This window comes from Diabrotica undecimpunctata, chromosome 3 (assembly GCF_040954645.1).
Source record: "Diabrotica undecimpunctata isolate CICGRU chromosome 3, icDiaUnde3, whole genome shotgun sequence".
NCBI lineage: Eukaryota > Metazoa > Arthropoda > Insecta > Coleoptera > Chrysomelidae > Diabrotica > Diabrotica undecimpunctata.
In genome coordinates this window covers 126,628,284-126,653,125 of record NC_092805.1, presented here as the reverse complement: position 1 = coordinate 126,653,125, position 24,842 = coordinate 126,628,284, and the positions used below count along the sequence as shown (strand labels likewise).

The 24,842-nt window shown below is 33.1% G+C and overlaps 1 protein-coding gene across 3 annotated transcripts in view; it reads left to right on the top strand.

Annotated features, from left to right (window-relative positions):
- Positions 1 to 24,592, top strand: part of LOC140437374 (uncharacterized) — a 46,857-nt gene extending 22,265 nt beyond the window's left edge. For all 3 annotated transcript variants that reach the window (XM_072526874.1, XM_072526875.1, XM_072526876.1), the window contains exons 5-6: positions 3,593 to 3,941; positions 9,588 to 24,592. In XM_072526874.1, the coding sequence (XP_072382975.1) occupies positions 3,593 to 3,941; positions 9,588 to 9,776 (538 nt within the window). In that variant the 3' untranslated portion in view covers positions 9,777 to 24,592. The remainder of the gene's footprint in view (positions 1 to 3,592; positions 3,942 to 9,587) is intronic.
- The last annotated feature ends 250 nt before the right edge of the window (positions 24,593 to 24,842 follow it).

Here is a 24,842-nt window from a genome sequence, read left to right as displayed (position 1 = left end):
ACAAAAGAGCACCATGCATTACATTCAATTTCAGTCATCGATTCTCAAAAATGCGAATCTTTTATAAGTTGTCGTATCTGAGGCCCATCAAATATTCCTGCTTTCAATTTTTCTTTACTAAGTGCAGGGAATTTGCTGGACAAGTATTTAAAATAAGGACGATTCTGGTCTAGGGCATTTACAAATTGTTTGATCAGCCCTAGTTTAATATGTAACGGAGGTAATATTATTTTTTCTCGGTCGACCAATGCTTCGTTAACTACATTAGCTTCTCCTTGAACTAAAGCATCTCTGGAATGCCATTTTCTTCTACTCTAGTGTTGGTCCTTAGCCCTGCTATCCCAAAGACACAGGAAACAAGGATATTTTGTATAGCCACCTTGTTGTCCCAGGAGAAAGTTCACCATCTTAAAATCAACACAGATCACCCACTGCTCACTGCTGCCCAAACCTCACTGTTTTTTAGCACCAGCGAAATTGTTTTATATTCTTCTTTCATTTTTGTAGAATGCCCAATCGGTATACTTCCATATTTGTTGCCATTATGTAAAAGGACACACTTCAAACTTCGTTTGGAACTGTCGATAAAAAGACGCCAGTAATCTGGTGTATATTCCGATACACCCATTTTGTCTAACAGTCCTTTAATATTATTACAAAAAACCAAATCATTTTTCTGAAAAAAAAAGGCAAAAGATCTTTTTCTCTATTACGGTAGTATGTAATTTTGGTGTCTGGGTGAAGAAGATTCTTTTGCTTTAGTCTGGAGGCAAGCAATTCGGAAGAATCCTTTGGAAGGTTCAAATCTCTGATAAGATCACTTAGCTCTTCCTGAGTAAAGAGTTCAGGGCGTGTTGACTTCTCTTCAAAACCACTGTCGTCTTCCTCAAATCTATTAGTCTGTAGTTCGTCAGATAACGTTTCGACATTATCCTCTGGTAACGTAGGTAGACAGCTAAATACTGGAATGGGTATCTGTGCAAGCTGATGTGGAATTGTTCTTATTGCTGAATCCAGGTTAGGATATGTCCACGTATGTCGATTGTTACGATTAATGCCCTTTATATTCACAAGACAGAAATAACAATCGTCAAAATGATTTTTTGGTTCCCTCCATACCAATGGTACACCAAACTTTAAACATTTTCGTTGTCCTTTCGTCCACTGTCGCAAGTTTTCCAGACAAGTTTTGCACACTCCATGTGGAGCCCAGGATTTATCTTGATCTCCTAAATGAACAGCAAAATATGCTTGATATGCCCTTTTTATAAAATCACAAACTGGTTTTCTAGTTTCCTTTACAATGTACTCGCCACATATGTAGCAAAAAACGTCCGGGTTATTCACACAACAACTTGTAGACGCCATGGTTTTCAGTTGTCAAAAACAAACTCTTGCAACGAAACTCAAGTTCAAACTAAATTTTACAATAGAACGCAGTTGACTTTATAGGAATTTATTAAGGCCGTTTCAGAGAAAATACTATTTACTTATCGGCCAATAGTTAAAAAGCAATTAGCGCTAATTTCAAGTTATGGGCATTTCCAAGAAGTATACTTTAATTAGAAGTCATTAGTATGTATTTTTATTAGAATTTGTTAAGTTGGTTTATAAACATATTGCAGTTATAGTAGATATATCTCGAAAACTAGAGCTAATACAAAGAAAAGGTTTGTATTTTTGGAATCAGCACAGATGAATTAACCAAAAAATTTTTTTTTGTTGGGCTGTGAATCAGATCATTATGGGAAACGTTATTAAATATTTTTCCTATTCCTAATAAGTAATTATGAACCTATTAAAGTCCCATTATTCATTATGGCAGTCATTTAAAAGAAATTGTTTACTATCCATATAATTACTAAAATTCCATTTCTTCTAATATATACTAAAAATCAAATTTTGTGACGGAATTGTTGAGAATCTCTGATTGTATGTTGTTCGTACGGTTGCTGCCGTGGAGAGCGGCAACGTTGTCAAGAAAATTCTCATTTAGTTTGCATGGCCCTATCCTTCGTACACCGCATCGCATGTCTGAAATACGAATTAGTTTTGTATTTCTTTCATAAATAAATGCTGTGACACGTCGCTAGGTGACACCTAAACTCAGTTTACATCAGAGGCACCCTCTGAATATCATTGAGTATACACAGATACATGGCACATACAGTTTAATGTTGATTCCGAATGACTAAGTCAGAGCAACTTGCATAGCTTTCCCAGAGACGACTCAAACAATATTTTTGATTTCCTGTTTGTAGTCGGAATCGATCCACATTATTCGCACCACAGGCGAATACACTTAATTATAAGCTACCAAGGCAGTATGGTAGCTTTAGGTTTGTTAAATTTCCTATTCAAATGGATTTTTACGTGAACTGTGAAGTCTCCTCCGATGGTTTCCTTAATATTTCAGAATTTGATAAGATTCTGACAACACTCTACGACCAAATTTTAAAGTCATGTGCTGTGGTTATATGTGAAGGTTAGATGAAAATAGGGCACCACCGAAAAAACGAAAATGGACTCTAAAAAATCGAAGAAAAGGAAAAGAACGAAACTTTAATAAAAAAAAATTGAAGCAGTGAAGGAGAGACAATTCGATTTCATTATTTGGTGAAGAAAGTTAACAGGACAGATAGGCGGGAAGATAGGAATGTCGTATAAGGTCTTGAATGCTGTAAACAAGCCTTTTGATAATATGAAAATATGAAATAAGAATTATATGATTTACATAATCTTGAAGATGATGCTGGATAATGTTACATGATGCATTTAAAAGGTATTAAATGTTTATAAGCTTAAAATGAAAGTAATTTTGCCAAAGAACTTTTCGTGAATGAAAATTATTTTTTTTTCTACTTCTACTCAATTCAAAAGAAACGCAGAAACCATTTGGCAGAAAGATGAGGAATCTCGCGTCGAATCTCGGCGACGTCTCGTGCAGTGCCGGGAAGTAAAAAGATTTACGACGCACTCAGCGGTATATTTGCTTGCAGTACGAAGGGTGCGAATGCTAGTTTTGTTCTGGTTCTGCCTTCGTAGGAATGAAGCCGTATTTACGTGTAGATAGTGCATCTAATAGAAGTGCATCCTAATAAATAAGATAATTCGTAATCTTTGAGAAATTTAATAAATTAGATGAAATCTCAAGAGGTTGATCTTTTGAAAGCACTTATCTCGAGCATTCTAGGGTAATTAGTGACAAGTTGTTTGACGTGACAAAAATTTGAGTACAGTCAATTGTAACGTGGTAATTCAAAGACATGAAATTAGCTTTTAAATAAAGTCCTTTGTTAAATATTAAGAATAATAAAACAATTATATGAAATATTTAGTAAATACTTTTCCAAACAAAGTAGAATAACTTTTAAACTAAAATTTAGTCATAAGACACATATTTTGCCGCAATAACGAAAGGTCTAAGTTGGTTTTTATGAGACTTTATGAAACAATTCACGATTTTGTCTTATTTTGGCGTTTTTGGAGAAACAATTTCATTTTACAACTTTTACTGTAACCCAACGGTGTATATTTTACAAATCACAATGCTTAAATAAAAATAAAAATTTATTAATGCATTCTTTTTCAGATCCATTTCAGATGCAATAGATCCAAACCTCAAATATTCGTCAGTGCGACGGAACAATGGCTTTTTGCGTCGTCCAGAGGTGTTGGAAACGGTGTACAGCGTCGAAGAGGATGGTGATAATGATCAAGAAAATAAAAGTGATGCCATTAAACGAAGAGAATCATTTGCGAGTCGAGGAAAATCCAATTGCAATACAGAAAGCCAAGTTATACGCGACAAATCATTAGAAGAGAATGTAATCGTTAATATTAAGAGTAATTCTTTAGATGAAACTATGTCAGACAATCCATCTTGGTCTTATAATAACGAAAAACCGACTGAAGGGACTGAAGATAATTCAAAAAATCAGGTAATACCGAGAAACATTATATTTTGTTGCTATACAAAATATTATATTTTGTATTTTTTTTAAGCTACACCGGTGTAGAAATGTCATACTCTCATTTGTATTGTTTACAGTAATTGTAAACATTCATCTAGATTAAAACATGAAATTAAATCACACTTTTTGTATGACTTTCGACATGTATGCAACACTATGTCTATTACATCGAGTTCTGTTTTATCGACGCACCATCGTAGACTACGGTATTTCACTAGTTTTCCAAATAGTGGAAAGAACCAGGAATATTTTTCAAAATCTTCTGTTGTACTAGAAAACAGCAATTTCAGGCAATTCAATTTAGTAGATCTTCATGCTGCTTACCGGAGATTTTTACCATGCTTGGTCAATTGTTCTATTCGCATACACTTAATATTTACCGCATAATCTAGTAATCACTCAAAATAAACTTATACCGGTGTGTATAAAGATATTATAATATAACTTAAATTAAATGGCCAAAAGTTCAACGATACTTCATCACAACAAAGTGAGTTGTCACAATTCGACTAAAATAAGTGATTTTGATCTCTTATAACATGGGATAGTTAATAAAAAAATATTGATCAATTATACGCACATCTAAAAAACTGTTCACACAAAGCGTCAATTGAAGCAGTGAGATACTACGTAAAACCAAAGACACAGTATATTGCTTAAGAGCAATACTGTTTTGATTCATTAGCCTGTTGGTGATGTTTTCCGAGTACCGTTCTGCAATTTTCGCATCTCTCAGCTTTTGCACATTCCATTTTTTTTGTATCCGACAATTGTTATTCGATAATAAAATCAATTTTCCTGAAGCAAGTGAAATTATTCTAAGATTTTTATGTTGACGATCTGATTACTGGATTTTAAAGTGAGGATGAATCTACCATACAATGTGATGAAGTGATTAAAATATTGAAGTCAGCTTGTTTTGATTTAAGGAAATGGTCTTCAAACAGCCAATCCGTGATAGATCAATTCAAAGATAATTCCGATCCCTTAAAAGTACTTGATTTAGGAGACCACCAGTGTATTAAAACTCATGGTATACAATGGTCTAGTAAGTTAGATATTTTTAGTTTTCATGTTAAAAACTCTGATCTTTCATGAAAAATAACGAAGCGAACAATGCTTTCTACAATCGCAAAAATTTATGATCCCTTAGGTACAGCCAGTTGCTGCATAATCTTAGTAAAAATTATGATTCAATCTCTTTGGTCGTTAAGATTTAATTGGGATTCAGAAGTCCCCTTTGATTTATGTGATAAGTGGAAACAGTTGCAGTCTAGATTATGTCAGTTAAACGATTTGAGAATTCCACGATGCTTTATGAATCCTAAAATAATTGAGTTACGTGGATTTAGTGACGCTTTCCAGTATGCATATTGTGCAGCAATTTTTGCTCGATGCATTGATTCACTGGGTTCTATAAATGTTCACTTATTATGTAATAAGACTAAAGTCGCCCCAGTAAAAATATTGACTATTCCTCGATTAGAATTGTGCGGTAGCTTATTATTGGCCCAACTTATGACAACTGTCTCAGAATCTGTAACTTTTCAGTACACTCCATATTATTGGTGTGATTCTCAAATTATTTTGTATTGGCTGAATAATGACCCAGCAAATCTTCAAGTATTTGTTGCAAACGTTGTTGCAGAATTATGTGAGTTCTTCTGAGAATCCTGCAGACATTGGTAGTAGAGTAATTTTGCCAGACCAATTAGCTTACTGTAAGCTGTGGATCAATGGTCTTCAATTTTTATCAACAGATTTTGATAAACAGATTGATAAAGTTTTATGAATTACCTTATATATCAAACCTTCCTGAAATGAGAAAAAAATCGAAAACATTAATTTCTATCAAAAATGATTTTAATTCACTATTTACATTTAATACATAAAGCTAAAGACCTTCCGTCAAAGAGTAGATTATTATCTGTAACACCTTTTCTGGATGAAACTGGATTATTGATATTAAGAGGTCGTCTTGGAAAGTCTTCTAGGAAGGCTCGCCTAGCTATTAACCTCGCGAAAACAGAGTACCTATCTACAAGTGAAGAAGACATAGAAGATCTACAGATTGATGACAACGTAACAATCAAAGGAAAGGATAAATTCAAATACTTGGGGTTTATAATCACGAAAAAGGCAACAACAGAGGAAGAAATTACACAAAGATTAGGACAAACAAGAACAGCAATCCGACAACTTAACTCAGTATGGTGGGATAGACACCTAAATATGAAGACAAAAACACAGATTTATAACAGTAGTGCGAAGTATTATGACATATGGGGCTGAAAATTGGATCATAAACAAGAAAAACAGCAGTAAGATAGTAGCAACAGAGATGGAATACCTGCGAAGATGCTGCAGAGTAACAAGAATGGATAGGAGAAGTAATGACGAAATGAAGCAAAGAACATCAATAGTAATTGACATACTAACATATATACAGTCCATCTAATTTACAAACCGTTGCACGTCATTATCTACGTCAGAGATCGAAGTTGACATAGTTGCCACAGTATAAAAGAATCCTGAATCCATTTTAAATCAAATAGGTCACATAATTATTATTATACTCTTTACAACGACTATTTAAATTCTTACGTGACATTTTGGAAATAAAACACACTAATTTTGTTCTAAAAAGAACAGATTTTATTAAATAGATAAAAATTAAAACAAGAGGTATTCGCTTTAAAATGTCAAATAATAAAGTACAAAAAGTGTCAACACCGCAACTGTCAAATAAGTGTTACCAATTTATGCCAAAATTTCACCTTCGTTCGATTACACTTACAGTGTGTTCCGAACAAATGTTCTTCATAAAAACGCTTTATAATGCATTTATACAAATTAAATGAAACATATTGTTGTCTATTTCTTTAAGTTAACATTAATAGAAATCTTTAAATATTAGTTCTACGCGTATATAATAAAATATGTCTAGTGGCTGTAATGCCAGTGTACTCGGCAAAGTGATTCTAATTAGATGGACTGTAGAACAAAAAAGATTAAAGTGGTATGGACATGTAAGAAGAACTAGCGACAGCAGATGGATAAAGAGAATAACCGAATGGAGCCCCATAGGAAGGAGGAAAAGAGGACGACCCCGAAAATCCTGGAGGAACGAAGTAGATGACGCCATGAGTAAGAAAGGCCTAAACGATGGAGAATGGGACAACAGAGAGAGAGATCGAAACGGTTGAGCGAGGGAAGGCAGTGAATATTGTAGAATCCCTGAATATATATATATATATATATATATATATATATATATATATATATATATATATATATATATATATATATCATCCCTTACTATTAGATAAATCCCATGTTTTAAGCAAAGTCATCTTGAGTCATGAGCATGTGCAACTTCAGTATGCTGGTCCACAACTCTTGTTAGCGACCGTTCTTCAAAAATTTTAGATAATTGCAGGGATGTTTTGATGATTAGTTGCTTTCGGTTTAAACCCAAACTTGCTTCTACAATTATTGCTGATTTGGCAGAACATCGTGTTAACATATCACAACCTTTTTTTATAACCGGATTAGATTACGCAGGGCTAGTCACATTAACAGACAGAAAGGTCGCGGATGTCAAACTTATAAGGCGTGTATATGTTTAAATAATTGATACATTAATTCTGTCTCAAAATACAATTTTGGGATAGAATTAAATATCATTAAGCAAATAGCAGTAAACAATGGATACAACGAACAAACGATTAATAAAATGTTAAATCAAAAACTACACAAGAAAGCCCTGAAATTAGTATTTCCACCACCAGAGAAAAAACCCAGTACCTTCTGCTCGATTACATATACAGGCAAAATATCATCATATCAAAAACAAAATATCAAAAATAGCCAAACACATAAAAAAGAAAGGAATAACACCAGCTTTCAGAACAAATAACAACCTAGGCAAATATATTAAAAACAAAAAGAGCCAAAATAAAAAACACTTACACAGTGGTGTGTACAAACTTAAATGTGGCGACTGCCCAAAAACTTACATCGGTCAAACTGGTAGAAATTTTAATAAACGAATAGCAGAACATAAAAGGGCTTTCAATAATAGAAAAACAGATTCTACATACGCACTTCACCTTCTAGATTATAATCATTCTTTTAATGACGAATTTAAAGTTCTTCACATTCAAAATAAAGGCCTTAAGCTATCTTTGTTAGAATCTATGGAAATCAACAAATTAAAAAACACAGATATAATTCTGAATGACCAACTTGAGACAAACAGTTCTCCCCCCCTCAACCTATTTCATTAGAGACTATAAAGTGGAAACGCAAGCCAAAAATAGATCACTTGAGAAAGGCAATCAGCCGAAACAGCTGTAGTGATAAGAGTTTAAAATAAATTTTGTGGAAGTTTTGAAAACAAAGTTTTCAGTGTTTTATTGTATATATGTTTGCTTCGCCACAAAAGCAGTAAATTTAGAGTTGATTAGTTCCTTGACATCTGAAGCTTTCATGACAGGCCTTAGAAGATATGTTTTTAGACGCGGTAAACCCGGGCATCTTTACCCAGATAACAGTACAAGTTTTGTAGGTGCTAAATAAAATTTGAAAATTTTGTATGATTTCATTAAAAATTTAGATGATGAAATTGTCAGTTCTTGCGCAGCTCAGAATATTGTATGGCATTTCATTTCTCCTATTATAGTACTCCACATTTTGGGGGATTATGGGAAAGTAACATAAAGGGAGTAGAGTACCATTTATATCTTATTTTTGGTCAAACCCTTAGTTACTTATGAATAGTTTAGTATTTTTAATTCAGATTGAAGGCACTTTGAATTCACATCCCTTATATACCCTATCATACGATCCTAGTGATAACACTCCTTAAACTCACATTTTTTGATTGGCAGACCAATGACCGCTATCTCGAATTATACGTTTCAAAAAGAGATTAAACTAAACCAGTTGTCCATATTTCAATTGATTCAGATAATCAGATAATAGTGCACGATTTTTGGAAGCAGTGGTCAAGGATTTATCTGAATGATTTCCAGCAGCGTCGCAAATGGAGAAACAGTGTTTCCACCCTTCAAATCGGAGCTTTAGTGCTCCTAAAATCAGACAATTTGCCCACTTTTCAGTGGCAATTAGGAAGAGTAGTGTCTGTTCACCCTGGTGATGATGGCGAGATTCGAGTGGTAAGCGTCAAAACCGCCCACGGTCTTTATAAACGAGGAATCACTAAAGTTTGTCCATTACTATCAGCGGAGACTTGTTCCTAGTATTCTTAATTAACTTTTTGGATATAACTTAAGTGATTTGTGTTTGGACGTTACTGGAGCCGTTTAAGGTGGGGAGTATCGTTAAATTATGATTAATTATTATGAAGTCAAACTCATAACGACAACTCCGCTATTTCTTGTGTGCTTGACTAACGATCTATGACACACCGAACACTACCGACCACCGCAGAGAGAGATTCAACAATTTAAGAGCCAATATATAACACTCTAACAGTATTTAAGAATAAATTTTATTTTTTTCCAGTATTGTAATTAGGTTAGTTTCAATAAAGTGATTTTGATTAGATTTGATTATATCAAGTGTCTCCAATAGTATTTTTTGTTTTAGGTGAAAAAGTACAATCGCGTGATGTCCAATCACAGATCGGTTACCAAACCGAAAGATGTTAAGTACAAACGGATAAATAAAGCAAAGTCCAAAAGTTTGGAGGAGCTGCGAGGGAAGTTGAAAAATTGGGTCGAACAAGGAACGAAAATATCCAGTTTTTCTCTGGAGCACAGCCAGAGTTATGCCTAACGTTCACATGCTCTGTCTTTCGCTATGCTTTGTACTTAATTGTTTATTTTCATATAAGGTGCGTCTTTATTCAACACAGTGGTAGCTATTTATACGAGACTAGTAGGCAAGAAACAACGTGTACTTTAAAATCTCGATTCTGTGATCATTAAGTTTTATTTTATGCCCCGTAAAAGTACGAAACACAATTTATTAATAGCAACTGATGATTTCGTATCAAAATGGTTAATTTATTTCTCGGAATATACCAATTTATATTTGGTTATAAAAATAAGAATTATTTTTCTTTTCCAATTTTCTGGAAGTAACCTGGAAGTAAAATATTTTTTTAATTCCTCCTGCTCTTTGGGTATCTGTTAGGCGCCTGGTCTTGAAAAACCAGAGAGAAAAGGAAAGCGGTTGTGGCATCAAACTAATTCCCTTATTTACCGTTAAAGTTTCAATTCTAACAGTTTACCAATATAACTCTCGAACTGCACTAGCATTGCTCTAGGGACGAAGATCATAATAAAAATATTTTATAACCTAATAAAATTTTACTTGGCAAACGCCATTTAGGTAGTTAATTAAATGGTAAAGTGTGTTCGGAAATACAATATATACGATTTGAGATAGAAATAATCCGTAAATTTATTATAGCTAAAATAATTAGATATCGTTATAGAAAATGTTATATTATACACTAGGGTAATATATAGAAAGAAAAGTAGAAAATAACAAATGCCTGAGGAAAAAGGAATTGGTATTCTATCGATTTCCTTTCCAACGTTTTGTAAACATTTCATTTTTCTCGTTTTAGAATATGTATTTAAAATTTTATCTTTTCTCACTACCAATATATCCGTAACGCTCCTTTCACACACTAAGAATTTGGACGTTTGGTGGTTTTGACGGTTGGTAGTTTTGACGTACGTTGAGAATTGATTGTCTTTTCACACAAGACGTCACCTGCCGTCGTCTTTCAGTTTTCATCGAGTTGTTAACCTTATAACACAAAATATAATTTTAGAAAATAAAAGGTATAGTGTACAAATGTATTTATAGCGCTGTGGTTACTCTATCGTCGAAGAAAGAGAAATAAGAGGGGCCGAATTCATTGAATCCATCCTATTAACGCAAAAGATACGATGGTAGGAGAGTATTTCTCACACTTCTAAAATTCTTTAATTATTTCCGTATCTCAGTTTCATCATTTACGAACTACAACGTCGGCTGAAAGAAGTAATTCAGCGTCAAAATACAAAAATGAGAAACTGTTTTCAACCAATGAAAATGCTAGCTGTTACTTCAAGGTAAATTTAAAATGTTTTATAATAAGTTGATTGTAACTCATTATGTTTCAAAGGTTTCAAGTGTGAAATATTTATATCGAAAATTCAGATTATTGGATTTATAAAAAGTACAAAGAAAATTATTATAAATAAAACAACGAAATGGCTAATACGAAAGTACGTTCATAACTATAATATACAACACAAACATAACTATAATATAAAAATATGTGAACTACATTACAGGAAAGAGTAATTTACATATATATTTGGAAAAAACAGAACAACCACAAAATGCAAATAAAAATAATATACCAAACCACCCAGCAACGTACCTTCCTACGACAGAATGACCGTACCATGTGAAAGCATGCATAAGTCATGTATGGGTTCATAATCACGGCACGGCGCTGTATGTTATAGTAGCAGTTGGACGGCAGCACACGACGATTTCAGCGAGCATCCAAACCGCCATGTAATGTGAAAGGAACCACGCGATTGCTAGAGCCACTATTGGAATGGATTGTGCGTTCAAACGATCGTACATCCAAATTTTTCCTGTGTGAAAGGAGCGTAAAGGTTGGTCTAAATCGGCATGGTACACCATTGGCGATATTTGAATTTAAAGAGCACCTAGACAAGTCGGTTTCTGCATCTTTGTTCCATTTTCTGTACCGTATATATCATGGTTATTAATAGGATTGGCAAGAAAATAATACAGCTGGTTTAGGTAATAAACAAAATTGTGTATAAAAATGATTTTGTAAAAATGTGTGACTTGTCGATTTTTGCATTTAGACGACTGAAATATCTTTGCAAGTGGTTATTTATCTTTATTGGATATTCTAAAATCAGGATATTATATTTCCGAACAAGCTTTACTTTGTAATTCCCCGATATTAACACAGGCCCACAAAATTTGACCCATATTCGGACAGATATCAGAATATACTTTCAGAAGCTTTTTGTGCGCCGAATCCGAATCTGAGCTCCAAATTGGCTCCGCAAAGTGGTTTCCGAAATATCTGAACCTAACAGTGCAAAATAGCTGTTTTGGTCGTTTTTGAGGTTATGTAGTATCATTATCTATTAATCTACGTGAATGGTTCGGGTGTAGTTCGATTGAACTTTTTAGGCGCGCTGCTAACAAAGTCGCAGTGGCCATGATGATTTCCAATCTCCGTTAGGAGTGGCACGAGAAGAAGAAGAAGTATCATTATATAATTTTTCTCCTAGAAACTGTTAATAACCATCTTTAAGAATAAGTGTCAATCATTTAAATGACTTTAAAAACCTACACCAGAGATCAGAACTTACTTTTCAGAAGTTTTTTTTGTGCGCTGAATCCGAATCTGAGCTCCAACTTGACAAATTGGCTCTGGTTTCTGAAATACCCTAATCTAAAAATGTAAAATAGTGGTTTTGGCATAGACTTATAATACCTAGACTGAGCGCTACAATATACACAAGTTCCTCCAGTGCGACATTCGATTTTACCAAGACTTCAAGCAGACAGAGCGTCATTTTCTACGTCTGCGCCATACGAATTATGGTAGATTACTTGGTCACTTAAGAGAAATCACGTTTCATTTGAACATAGACGCAAGACACACAAACGGTCGTTTGAATTACAGCGAGATCGATTTTATATCAAAAAACTAAACCTAAATTTATACCCTTTCTTATTATTTACCGATACCCATTTGAAAGAAAAAGACTTAAAGGTGTTATGCGTATTATTTCAGAATAGAAAAATTTAAGGGGTCTACATACCCTCAAAAATGATATATCCTAACCTAACTTCTAGGTTAGGATATATTAGAAACCAGAGCCATTGGGTAATTTGGAGCTCAGATTCGTATTCAGCGCATTAAAAATCTTCGGATAAGTCAGCCTGGTATTTGATTACTTACTGTTAGTTGTTCATCATCATCATCATCATCATTGGCTCCACAACCCATGGTGGGTCTTGGCCTGCTCAAGGATAAGTCTCCATTCTCTCCTATTCTTCGCCTTGGCTTTCCAGTTTCGTACTCCCAACTTACTGTTAGTTACAGACAGATAAGAAGCGACCTTAGAGAAGATATAACATAAGCATTCTTACTCATTTTTCAAGTACGTAGAGTTTTTCTATATAAACAAAATTTTGGTGTATTCAAACATTAACATCTCTCATTTGCATATGAGCATTGGAATTTACAAATATGTGATGCAGTAGTTACATTTGCTTTTGTTAAATTATTCAAAACAAACAATCTTAATAACAGCATCTTGGTATTTCATTTTGCCAAATTTATATACAGCTATGACAATCGTGGTATTATCCATATCATAATTAGAAATTGCTTGATACAAAGACTTACCTTGTATGAAAATTTTATTTATTGTAAGGTTTTAATGCTGCACGTTTGAAACTAAAAGTATTATCTTGTTAACTATATTATAACAATAAGTATAACGTTTACCTGTTAAAGGTTGTGATATATTATATATTTTGAAAATCTCAAAAGGTTTTTCCGACTTCGCGATACAAAAAGTTTACTTTTTGTCATAACGGAGCACGATCAATAATTCTTATATGTTGGTAAATTATTACAATATACTGTTTTATTTGGTGGAGCTGGATTCACCGTAATAATAAAAAATTACCTTATTAACTATCTGACTGCCATATATATATTTTTTTTGATACCATTTTACAAAACGCCGCATGCGTTTTGACCTTTTTAATTAATTAATTTAATTCAATACAATTAAGCTTACTCATTTTTATCTGTCATTTTGAAGGGACAATTTTTATAGAATATATCAGGATATTATTTTTTCTTTAACGAAAAATCTAGAGCTCTTATAACGTTCAATCCAATAAACTGATGCGACACACTAATGCCCATTAAATCACTAGAAAATTGTTAATAACATGGAAGTTTATTCTGGAATGATATGAAGCTTATAGTATTAGTACTTATATTATGATGCATTTAATAACAATTTTCTGGAGCCGTGTGGGTTTGATGAACAATATCTTTCAAAGATTATATTCTAAATAACTCTTTAAGGTTTGCAACTCCCAGAAATGAATATACAACCGACAAATCTTGTAAGAGTACAAAGCTTATTCTAGTTCTACTCACTCTTTACTATTTATATTTTTATACTACCATTTATACAAGTAACACAAAATATGACGTGGCTTTAATTTGCCAAATATTTCCGTCGATATTAACTTTTAATCGCGAGACATTTAGACTCTAAAATAAAAATTATTAGTTATTCAAAAAATATTTCGCTAGTTGATTCTTCTTCTTCTTCTCGTAGCACTAAAACCCGGGGTGGGTTTTGGCTGACTGCACAATTTGCTTCCATCTTGAACGGTCGTCCATTAGTTGGGTCAGTGGGCAGCCCCATTGTTCTTAGATCTGACCATATCTTCTTCTAGGTCTTCTTCCCGTGGGGGCTTCCTCCCATATTAATTTGGCAAGGCGGTTATTAGGGAGTCTATGGACATGGCCAGCCCATCTAAGACGTTGCGATTTAATCTCTTGGACTATATCTCATATTTTTAGCATATTTGGCGTTATCGATCTTAAAAATTCAGGAATTTTTTGTTGTCAGTTCTTCCAAATTTTGAGCTATTTTACGAAGGTAATCATATCTACAGGGATACTTAAACGTTTACTCTTTTTATACCAATCAACTATATCTACATTTTGTCTGCAAATCTTCCTCATGTATTCGCAAAACACAACACGTCATTCTTGGTACATTGATATATTATGCCGAGTAGAAAGGTCATACCATTACCAAAGAAAATATCTCCCAAACAATGAGAAGGCTACAGAACCATAAGTTTGATGAGCCATATTTGTTGAATATCTTTCTATATATTATACACGAAAGAATATATCCAATCGTCTAACAAATGCTAGACAAATTTCAGTTTGGATTTAGAAATGAATTTAGAACTGGGGAAGCACTATTCAGTATCCAAGTGTTAATTCTAAAAGCTAGTGACGAAAATAATGATATATTTGTCTGTTTTCACGATTATGAAAAAGCGTTCGACAAAGTAAACTTACCGATATTCTCAGAAAAACAGGTATACACGGTAATGATCTGAGGATCATAGGACATTTATTACACAACAAAAGGGCATCGTTAAAGTCGACAATAATTATTTCGAAACAATATGTTGCCTTACAAATATCAGTCAGTGGAGGACTAAAAAATCCTTAGATCTGTTTAGAACCGCTGTAAACAAACGTATGTGGACCAGAATGATCGCCAACTTCCAATGATGATATGACATGGGAAGGAGAAGAGGATGGACATGATCAGGTCATGTTTTTTTTAATACGTTTCTAACCGCTTTTAAGTAATTCTCAATTACTTCTCTATTTGACTATAAATCCTTCGTAGTATTATTTATGTGAAAATAAATATATTTGTCATATAAGTAATTCTGTATTGTTATTTTTGTATCGCTTGAACTGGGAATTTTATTTAATTGCCTTCTATGATATGTTGCATTGTCCATAACTATAACACTATTAGGGGGGATGTTGGGTATTAACTTATTTTTAAACCAGTCTTCAAACATATCTGAAGTTGTGTTGTCATGGTAATCGAGACATGAATCACTGATGTTTTTAGCTGATAGAGATAAGGCATTTGGAACCCATCCATCGACTGATCCAGCATGGAATATTGTTATTCTTTTCTATTAGAAGGCGCTTTTGTTGAACAAGATTGACTATTATCTACCCAACCTTTATATGGCGTATCGTGAGTATCAAACCACGTTTTATCTAAATAAATATAAGGTCTATTCTCTCGACGATACTGTTTAATTTTGTTTTCCGTTCGCCATATCCGTAAACGATAGGATTCCATAAGTACCTATCTTTTATCTACATTTTTGTATTTAAACCCTATACGTTGCAAACACTTTCAAACAGTTGTTTTACCGCACTTAATTTCAGTGTTGTCGACGTGAAGCCTGTCAACTAATATATCTAGTGTGGGTACAATTTGTTCTTCATACAATGCATACACTTTGTGACGATTAAGATCTTCATCTGCACGATCGAGCTTCCGAGAAATACTGTTATCTCGTCTTGTTAATCTTGGTATAATAGCATTACGTACAATTTTTTTGACTGTGGCTTTTAAGTCAAAGTTGCCGTTTCATGTAAGGCTTCGTTACTGTCCATGTTTTTTTCGACAAGAGTTCGAAAAATATTGGCAATAATTTGTTTTGCATCAGTAGATAAATGTTTTCGTTGGCGCTGTTCAGGTTCTAATACTTGAATGAGATCACCTCCTTGTCGATTTGGTTCCGGTTCATTAACTGGCGAAATTGTGCTATTATCCTCTGGACTCCAAGGACGCCACATTGTTTCATACAATAAAGGTTAATTTGACTTACATGGATTCACCGGCAAGTGTACACACTCTAAATTTAAAAATAAACACTTTTATAACAATACTCAACTAATTTTTTGCACAAACTGAACACTCAAACGACTTTACAACTAATTTCATCGAAAGCAGACTTTTAAATGTTAATTTGTCATCGTACAACTCTCTTTAAATTAAAAAACAATTAACGATAAATAACAGGTAGAAAGTTAAACAAATTCAAAGTAATTTGTTAATAGGTCAATTAAGTTAAACGTTTACTCATCATAACTGTATATACGGGTTTGTTAGTTGGAATGTGCTGTTTGAGATATTACCCGTTTTCCCAAAACTTATTAATTTCCACGGCCGGTCCAGTCAATTTGACTAAATTAAGATCTTCATAATTTTGGGCGCATTTTCTTCGTTGAGACTTAAAATAATGATTAATAAAAGAATACAATAATTATGGGAAATTTGTATGTTTATTAAAAGAGTTTTTTGACATTACGCTTGAATGATAATATTTGATCCATTATACCTATGTACCTACCTACAGTTGACTTGGCTATATGCCGGTCCTGGCAGCTTGGATAGCTGTGATAATTATACAACAATAGAGTATTTACAAGGGATTATTCAGTTTTACAGATGTTATTAAAATAACTTTTATAATGAGACACTAAATTTCTGGATATAGAATACATAAATTATAAAATCTATTATACCTAACCTAATAAATTTCTAGATTTAGCGTTTGGTAGGAATTAGATTTGTCTTGGATTAAACTAAAGGATAATCATGAATATATAATTTCGTATAATCATAAAACAACGTGCCTCTTAGAGAATTAACTCACTTCTCAAGCTGATCAAATTTTAATTTGTTCTCTTAATAGACAGGACATACAATAGGCATCACATGTTACATACTTCTTCTTCTTCTTCGTGCGACTAGGATTACTCCTGTTTGTCTGCCTCTTATTCTGTTTCAGTCGTTGTTGACTGTACATTATCTTTCCACCTTTTTGGCGGCCTTCCAACGGGTCTTCTGCTATACGGCTTGTTGTTTTTACAGATGTTCGCTAATCTATCTGGTCCCATTCGGTTTACATGTTCGTTCCAGTTTTTTTTTCTTGTTTTTATCCACCTGTTAATATTTTGAATTTTGCATTGTTCGCGTGTACTTCTGTTGGTTTGTCTGTCTCTTAATGATTTGCCCGCTATTGATCTTAATACTTTCATTTCGATATTGTTGATTTGTTGTTTCGTCTTTCTTGTATTGGTCCTTGTCTCCGCTGCATATGTTAGGATTGGTCTTACTGTTGTCTCGTATACTTTCATTTTGCTTTCCGTGGTCAGATATTTGTTTCTCCATATGGTTTCTCGGAGGAAACCACTTACTCTTGCCGCTTTTGATGCTTGCCTTGTGGTCTCTGTTCTTATATCCCTGTCACTAGTGATCTTTACTCCTAGGTAATTGAATTTCATGACTTGTTCTACAATTTTGCCGTCTATTTCTAGTTTGCATCTACACAGCTCTTCACTGATCACTATACATTTAGTTTTTTCTACTGATATTCTCATATTAAGTTTGTTTGCTGTGATATTGAAGGTGTGGAGCTGCCTTTGTAGGTCATCTTCGTTATCAGCAATTAGTACTGCATCATCGGCATAGCATAGTATCGTGATTTTATGCGCTCCCATGTGGTATCCGTGTCGTTTTCTTACTTGGAATTATTTGATTCATCACCATATTGAATAACAATGGGCTGAGCGAGTCTCCTTGGCGGATTCCTCCTTTTAGTTCTATGCATTCTGTTTCCCCTGTTGGCATTATAACTCTGGTCTTGTTGTTCTTGTTAATTTCATTAATTGTCCTTATTATCTGATGGTCTATTTATTTGGAGACTTAAAATTATATTAACGTCATTGACATATACCTTCTTAATCGTTTAGTTTTTTATGCGGTTTCTCTGTCCGTCCGACGATTAGCGCGCCTAAAGCTGCAATAGCTAACGGAAAATTGATTACAGATTATCATTCAGCAATAAAAGTTATAAATTAAAATACGTTTACTAGGTATTATACACCATCTTACGTCGAGCTGCAGTGACCTAGTGGTTAAATAGACTGACTAAAAATCATTGGATTTTCTTTTAATGAATTTGTATATAAAATTAAACTAAAAAACTTTAACTTAGATTGCTCGAGCTATTTCAATAACGAATTTACTATCTATGTGAAAAAACAAATCTAATTGATATGTAATATTTTACTTTTGTTAGATCTCTGTTGGGATAGCTATTTATATCGTTCCGTCCCTTTATTTCGTATTTATTTCTATTATAATGTGAGTTGATATCCATTTTTCTTAAACCTAATATAAATAATGTCCGGTTATACCGTCCTGCGCATTCCGGTTCCCAATCTCCATTCACGTCCATCGGTCCAGTCTCCTGGTCGTAGATCTCTCTCTGACATTGCCTTTTGCACTCCATCAAGACATGTTGTTTTCGGTCTTCCTTATTTTTTTTCGCTCAGATGGCTGCCAATCCTAAGTTCGGTAGGCGATAATCTATCATTCTCTATACATATCCGTACCAAATAAGCTGATTTTGCTGTATTTCTTCTATGATTGTGATCGTTCTCTCCTGGATTTGTCTTATACTTTCATTTGTTACGTGCATCATTCTGGACATATTTGTTGATCTGCGCCATAAATCCATTTCCAGAACATGGAGTTTTTGTTCCGTGCTCTTAGTGAGTTGTCAGGTGTGTGAGTCAGGTGAGTGAGTCAGGTGTCGCATCCATAAAGTACGACCAACGCTTTTAAAAATACTGGTATATAGCAGTATTTTTTTCTGTTTAGAGATAGTTTTTGACCAGAGTAGTGCGCCTATTATTTTTTTTTGTCTTTTATCATTCGTTCTTCGATTTGTGTTTCAGTGCGTCTATTTCTTTCCATCTTTACCCTCAAATAGATATATTCGGAATATGACAAAATTACCTTTCCTACTCCTATGCACATGTAATTTGTTTTTAATGAGTTAACATTTAGTCCCCAACGCTCGTATTCTTTTATTAATTGCTTTGTCATGAATTGCAGATCTTCCTGGTCCTATCTGTCAACTGAAAAAAAGTTTTTCTGTTTCTGCTTTTTATCCTTGTTTCCCCAACATCAGTAATAGTGCGTAAAAACTTCAAACTGAAAACTTCATAGTCACAATAGGTGGTGGCAAGTACCTTGTAATATAGTAAAAGTACCGGTTTCTTGAATTCGGTATTGCATTTTTCCCCTTTTTTTTGGTTTATCTACGCTTATCGCGTTTTACTTTAATAGTGTGAATTACGTTGGTAATGAGTAATGACGTTATGTCTTTTATCTTATCTTGCCATCTTTAGAACGTAATAAGATTCTTCTTTGAAAGCTTTTATTGTAATTAGTTAATATCACTAAAAGTTCTTTAGCATATCGTCTGTGATTGGCTACTTTTGGTGATATGTTCCTTCTTGTGTACCCCTTGTTAATCTTAGTAGGCTCATTCTGTTCCATATTTTAATGAATATTTTTTCTTTGACATAGGATCTGTATATTCCATGTTATATTATTATGAACACATACTTGTCATAAGACCATGTATTTGTGCCAACTATTTATTTATTTTAAATATGAACATATCATGTCAGTTATTTGCTGTCGGGCTGCATTTTACGCATTTCTGAAATGCTTTATTTTGCCTACAGTTTTCTAAGAATTGATAGTTTTTGTTTTGACCTGTAGAGATGTGTGTAATTATTTTTAAACCTACTATCATTCACTGCAAATTTAACAGATATTCACAAAATAGTTTTTGATGTATGACTAATAATAAACGCAATAGTCTAATAAAAGTTTTTATTTTTTACATGATTTATGAGTGGTTATTTATTAAAAATTATTGGTCGAGCTCCAAAATGTCTGCTAACGATAATAAGTAGATTAGGAAAATACACTTTGTTCCACACGCGGGTGTAACAAAAGTACTAGAGCAACTGGTTGGGGATTGGTGATATATTTTTGTGGAATAGTATAAGTAGAACAAAAATTGCTTACTGAAAACTGTTGTTCCGTAACCTTTAAGTATTTTGATAATATTTAGCTTGATCAAGTGTATTTGGGAGAGCAATAATAACCGTCAATTTAAAACAAAACTCCTCCTATAATGAATTATTATTGTTCTAAAGCTATTTTCGAGTGGCATTTTAAAGTAATTACTATTTAAATGGAAATAAGCCACAATTAAAGGTTACAGTACGTTTATTGACGTCTCATGTGAATTATTAATTACATAACGAAGGTGGTAAGTATTATACGAGTTGCGTCATATACTTTTTCTACGAAATATTTTTTTTACTACAAAACCTATCGCTTCGCTAACAAAATAAATTGTAATTTACAATCGAAGGTTGTGTACTATAAGAGTTTTGGTAACTTATAATGTAACAGTTAGTGTAAGGGTGAGTATAGATATTTGGATATATGATGAACGATTCCATTATAAACATCTTACCATTATACGAGTAGAAATGGAAAATATAATATGTAGTAAAAGTATTCAAATTTTTTTTACATTTTTTTTAAATCTAATTTATGTAAATAAAATAAAAATGTAAACTTAGTAGCCCAATTTGCTTATGGCGGTTTACAAGAAAAAGTGGTGAAGTAACTTCAAATCTAAATACTCCAACGTAGACAATATTATTATCTATTTTTACTGGGAATAAGCCACAGTTTTATTTTAAAATATTTATCTTTGTTTCGATATTTCGACGTTTCAATTTCCACTTTCGGAAATCGTTCTCAAAATACAAAAAAAAAAGTTCGTGTAACCTTCTGGCCAAGTGTTAGCGTTTTCAGGTCGCGCAAGTGTCCCTAACCTGACTTTTTGACCACTTAGGTAGCCGGAAAGTCAGTGCTCTAGCTTGTTAGGCCAGTATATATATATATATATATATATATATATATATATATATATATATATATATATATATATATATATAGGTCTATATATATAGGATATGGTCTCGGTCATTCAGAAGGTAATCTTCTATTCCTCTCGCTTTTATATCCTTGTCGACTCGTTCTCTTCAACTTAATCTCAGTCTGCCTTTTTCTCGTCTCCTCTGCGGTGTCCAATTTAATACTTTTTTTGGGATTCTACTGTCATCCATTCTTTATACGTGCCTGTACCATCTTAGTTCGCTGATTCTGATGTCCTCTGTTATTCTATGTTTAACGCCCATATTTTCTTGAATCGTATCGTTTCTTACTTTGTCTAGTCTTGATTTACCGGCCACTCTCCTCCAATAATACATTTCTGTTCCTTCCAAAGTCTTTATGGCTTTCTCCTTCAGTGACCATATTTCGCTTCCATATGTATTAATGCTTTTGACAATGCTGTTATAGATTCTGTGTTTATTTTCTCCCGAAATGGTTTTATCCCACAGTATGCTGTTCAATTGCCGAATGACTTTTCTGTGGTAATTTCTGTGTTTAATCTCTCCATCCAAATTGCCGTCATTGATTATGAGTATGCCTAGATATTTATACATTTTAGAGTGATTTATTTGTTGGTGTTGCTCTTCCAAAATTAGATTTTGTCGTTTTCCTCTCATACACATGTATTTTGTTTTTTGATATTTACTTCTAAGCCCCATTTCTGATCGTAAAGTCGGGGACAGACAGCATCCTTGTTTCAGTCCTTTGTCTATCACAAACTCTTTGGATATCTCTTGGTCTATCTTTATTCCCACTCAAAATACAAAACATTAATGTTTCAATTGATATTTTTGAGAATTCTAGTATCATTTGTTTTAGGTCTTTGTTATAGTTTGCGATAAAGAGACTATATCATCTGCAAATCTTAGGTTATTCAGCAGTTCTCCGTTTATTTCAATCACCTTGTCGGCCCGATTTCTAGCTTCAATATTGCTTCTAACGCCGAAATGCACATTTTGGGTAAAATAGGAAGACATCCTATTTCAATTTGTATTTCGTTTATTTCTGTGTTAAGTCTAATTATTGATGTTCCTTTCTATTATTATTTTAATACCAAAGAATAGGACTGGTATATTACAAAATTTAGCAGTAGCTTAACGTTACAATACAAGTCGAATGGTCGAAAGTGCAATAAACTAGATAACGTTATTAATCAGAGTGTATAAAAAGTGTTTCAGAGCAAAAGTGTGAAAGCAATTTCAAAATTATCTTTAGGCCTAGAAGTTTAGCGTTTCTTTGATTATTATGAAATATTTTGAATGTTCAGTCTGATATCGATGATGGTATCTACATAACTATGCTTCCAAAATAATATTCCATTTTTAAATCCGTAAATTCTTAAAATAGAAATTTTAAATACAACCCAATTGTGTTCATAATACTAGAACCAGTAAATTAATATTTCCACCACACTTCCTTGTTTGTATGAATTAAAATATAAAAGTAATGTAGCAGTATATTTAGCAGTAAACATAAAATCATATTTATCAAGTACCGGGGTTTCGGAGTTTATATTATAATGTTACTGACGTTTTGTCTACAACTGCTTAGACATTATTAAAGGCGATGGTGGAACCTGTCGGTTGGTTCGAATCGGTATTGAAGTTTTCGAGCGTTTTATTATTCTACTAGTGATTTTGCCCGTCACAATACGACGGGGGATGCAATCAATTGCCATCTATAATCACTCCTCTCAATTTTTTCTGACTTCCTCCCTTTTAAGACTAGAAACGAAACACAATGATATTTTAGTCTGTTATACAACTTTCATAACAAATAAGTCACTTTTGGAGAATCGCTAAACTTTTGCGTAAAGTCGTCTGATGAAATTGATCTACATACAAGAACCAGCGTAATTCTAGTTTGGCAATTCATTTGTTGGGAAAGCTCGAGTTTTGTATTATATTTTTTAGCGATTACCAAATTCGCAGACAATATTTTAGGATCAACAACATTTCAAGAGTTAAAATTAAATTTTAAAAAAATAAACTTCTTGCATGGTAGGGCCTTTCTTTTCACCTCCAGATACATATTGTCCTATCTGACAATGTAGTGTAGTATCTGGAGTATCTTGTAGTTATCTGGAGGATAGACATTTATTCATAGATATTCATAATTAATACTACAATAAACACAATTTATCTTCCAGATAACTTCTTATTCGGTACTTTATTTGGAAAATAAATATTTTATATTTTACCTGTCAGATAAGTTTATTCATGTTAGTTGGTAGTTCAGATTTCTTTCCTAGGTGGCGTAGTTACCCTACCGGACAACAGACAACAAATATTTATCTTTGTTCTTTAATTAGAATTGATAACGATTTTTAAATTATCTGCCTATATTAACTTCTTATGTTTTTTTACCATGAAGATTTTGTTTGTCTTACGATGTAATAACCTGGTCCTTAGTGAATCGATAGTGAATATTATTCGATACTTATCTGTGAACACCGTATATTTCCTGTAACGTATTTATAAGGCGTGCATTTTAGTGAGCCTTTCTAGAGTGCTATTGTTATAAATTTTATGCCTTTATAATTAAAAATCTGGACGTGGTTTCCTTTCAATCAAAAATAAAATTATAACTAGAAAAACAGACGAGAATACAAATATTTATACGTATAATTTTTATACAATTTGTATATGCGTAGACTATCGAATCCGATATAATGGATCCAATCACTTTAGTCAATTATAGAATAAAAAATTGAAGCGTATATCAATATGTAGCAATAATACTAGTCAATTGTAAAACACTTGCCAATTTTATTTAAATTAGATTTTTAGTCACCGACTGTACTGTTCCACAAAAATCAAAAATTGGGGTAACTTTTGTTGCTGTAGTACTAATCGAACAAAAAATATGCACTTGATGCTTCATACTCGTTATAATAAGCTCTAAGCTATAAGCCTCTCTTTCTAAGACTTGACACAATAATATAATACAAATTGTTTTTATATTTATATTTTTAAATGACAATCGTCAACTTTTTATATTATTTTACAAATTTTTCGCTCTTTCTGCCTTTGTACATAATCAGCCAATGTTTGTGTTTTAGTTAACTATTTTAATTAAATTATAAATAAATTTTATTTATATCAATAGGTGTTATTATTTAAACTTTTCAATATATTTTTAATATTATTATCTAGTTTAAACCATTATTAAGTATCAGAACTAAAGCCTCGGTGGCGTAATGAGTTGTCATCGAGTCTGTGGACTAATACGCACTCCGATGCGTATCGCTCCGCCTCGAATTTTCTTATTGGCTATTGACCTGGAAATCCCTATTTATCGCTGGAACAGCACATATAAATATAGGCGATTTTCAGGTCAGCTAGGTCAGTCGCAG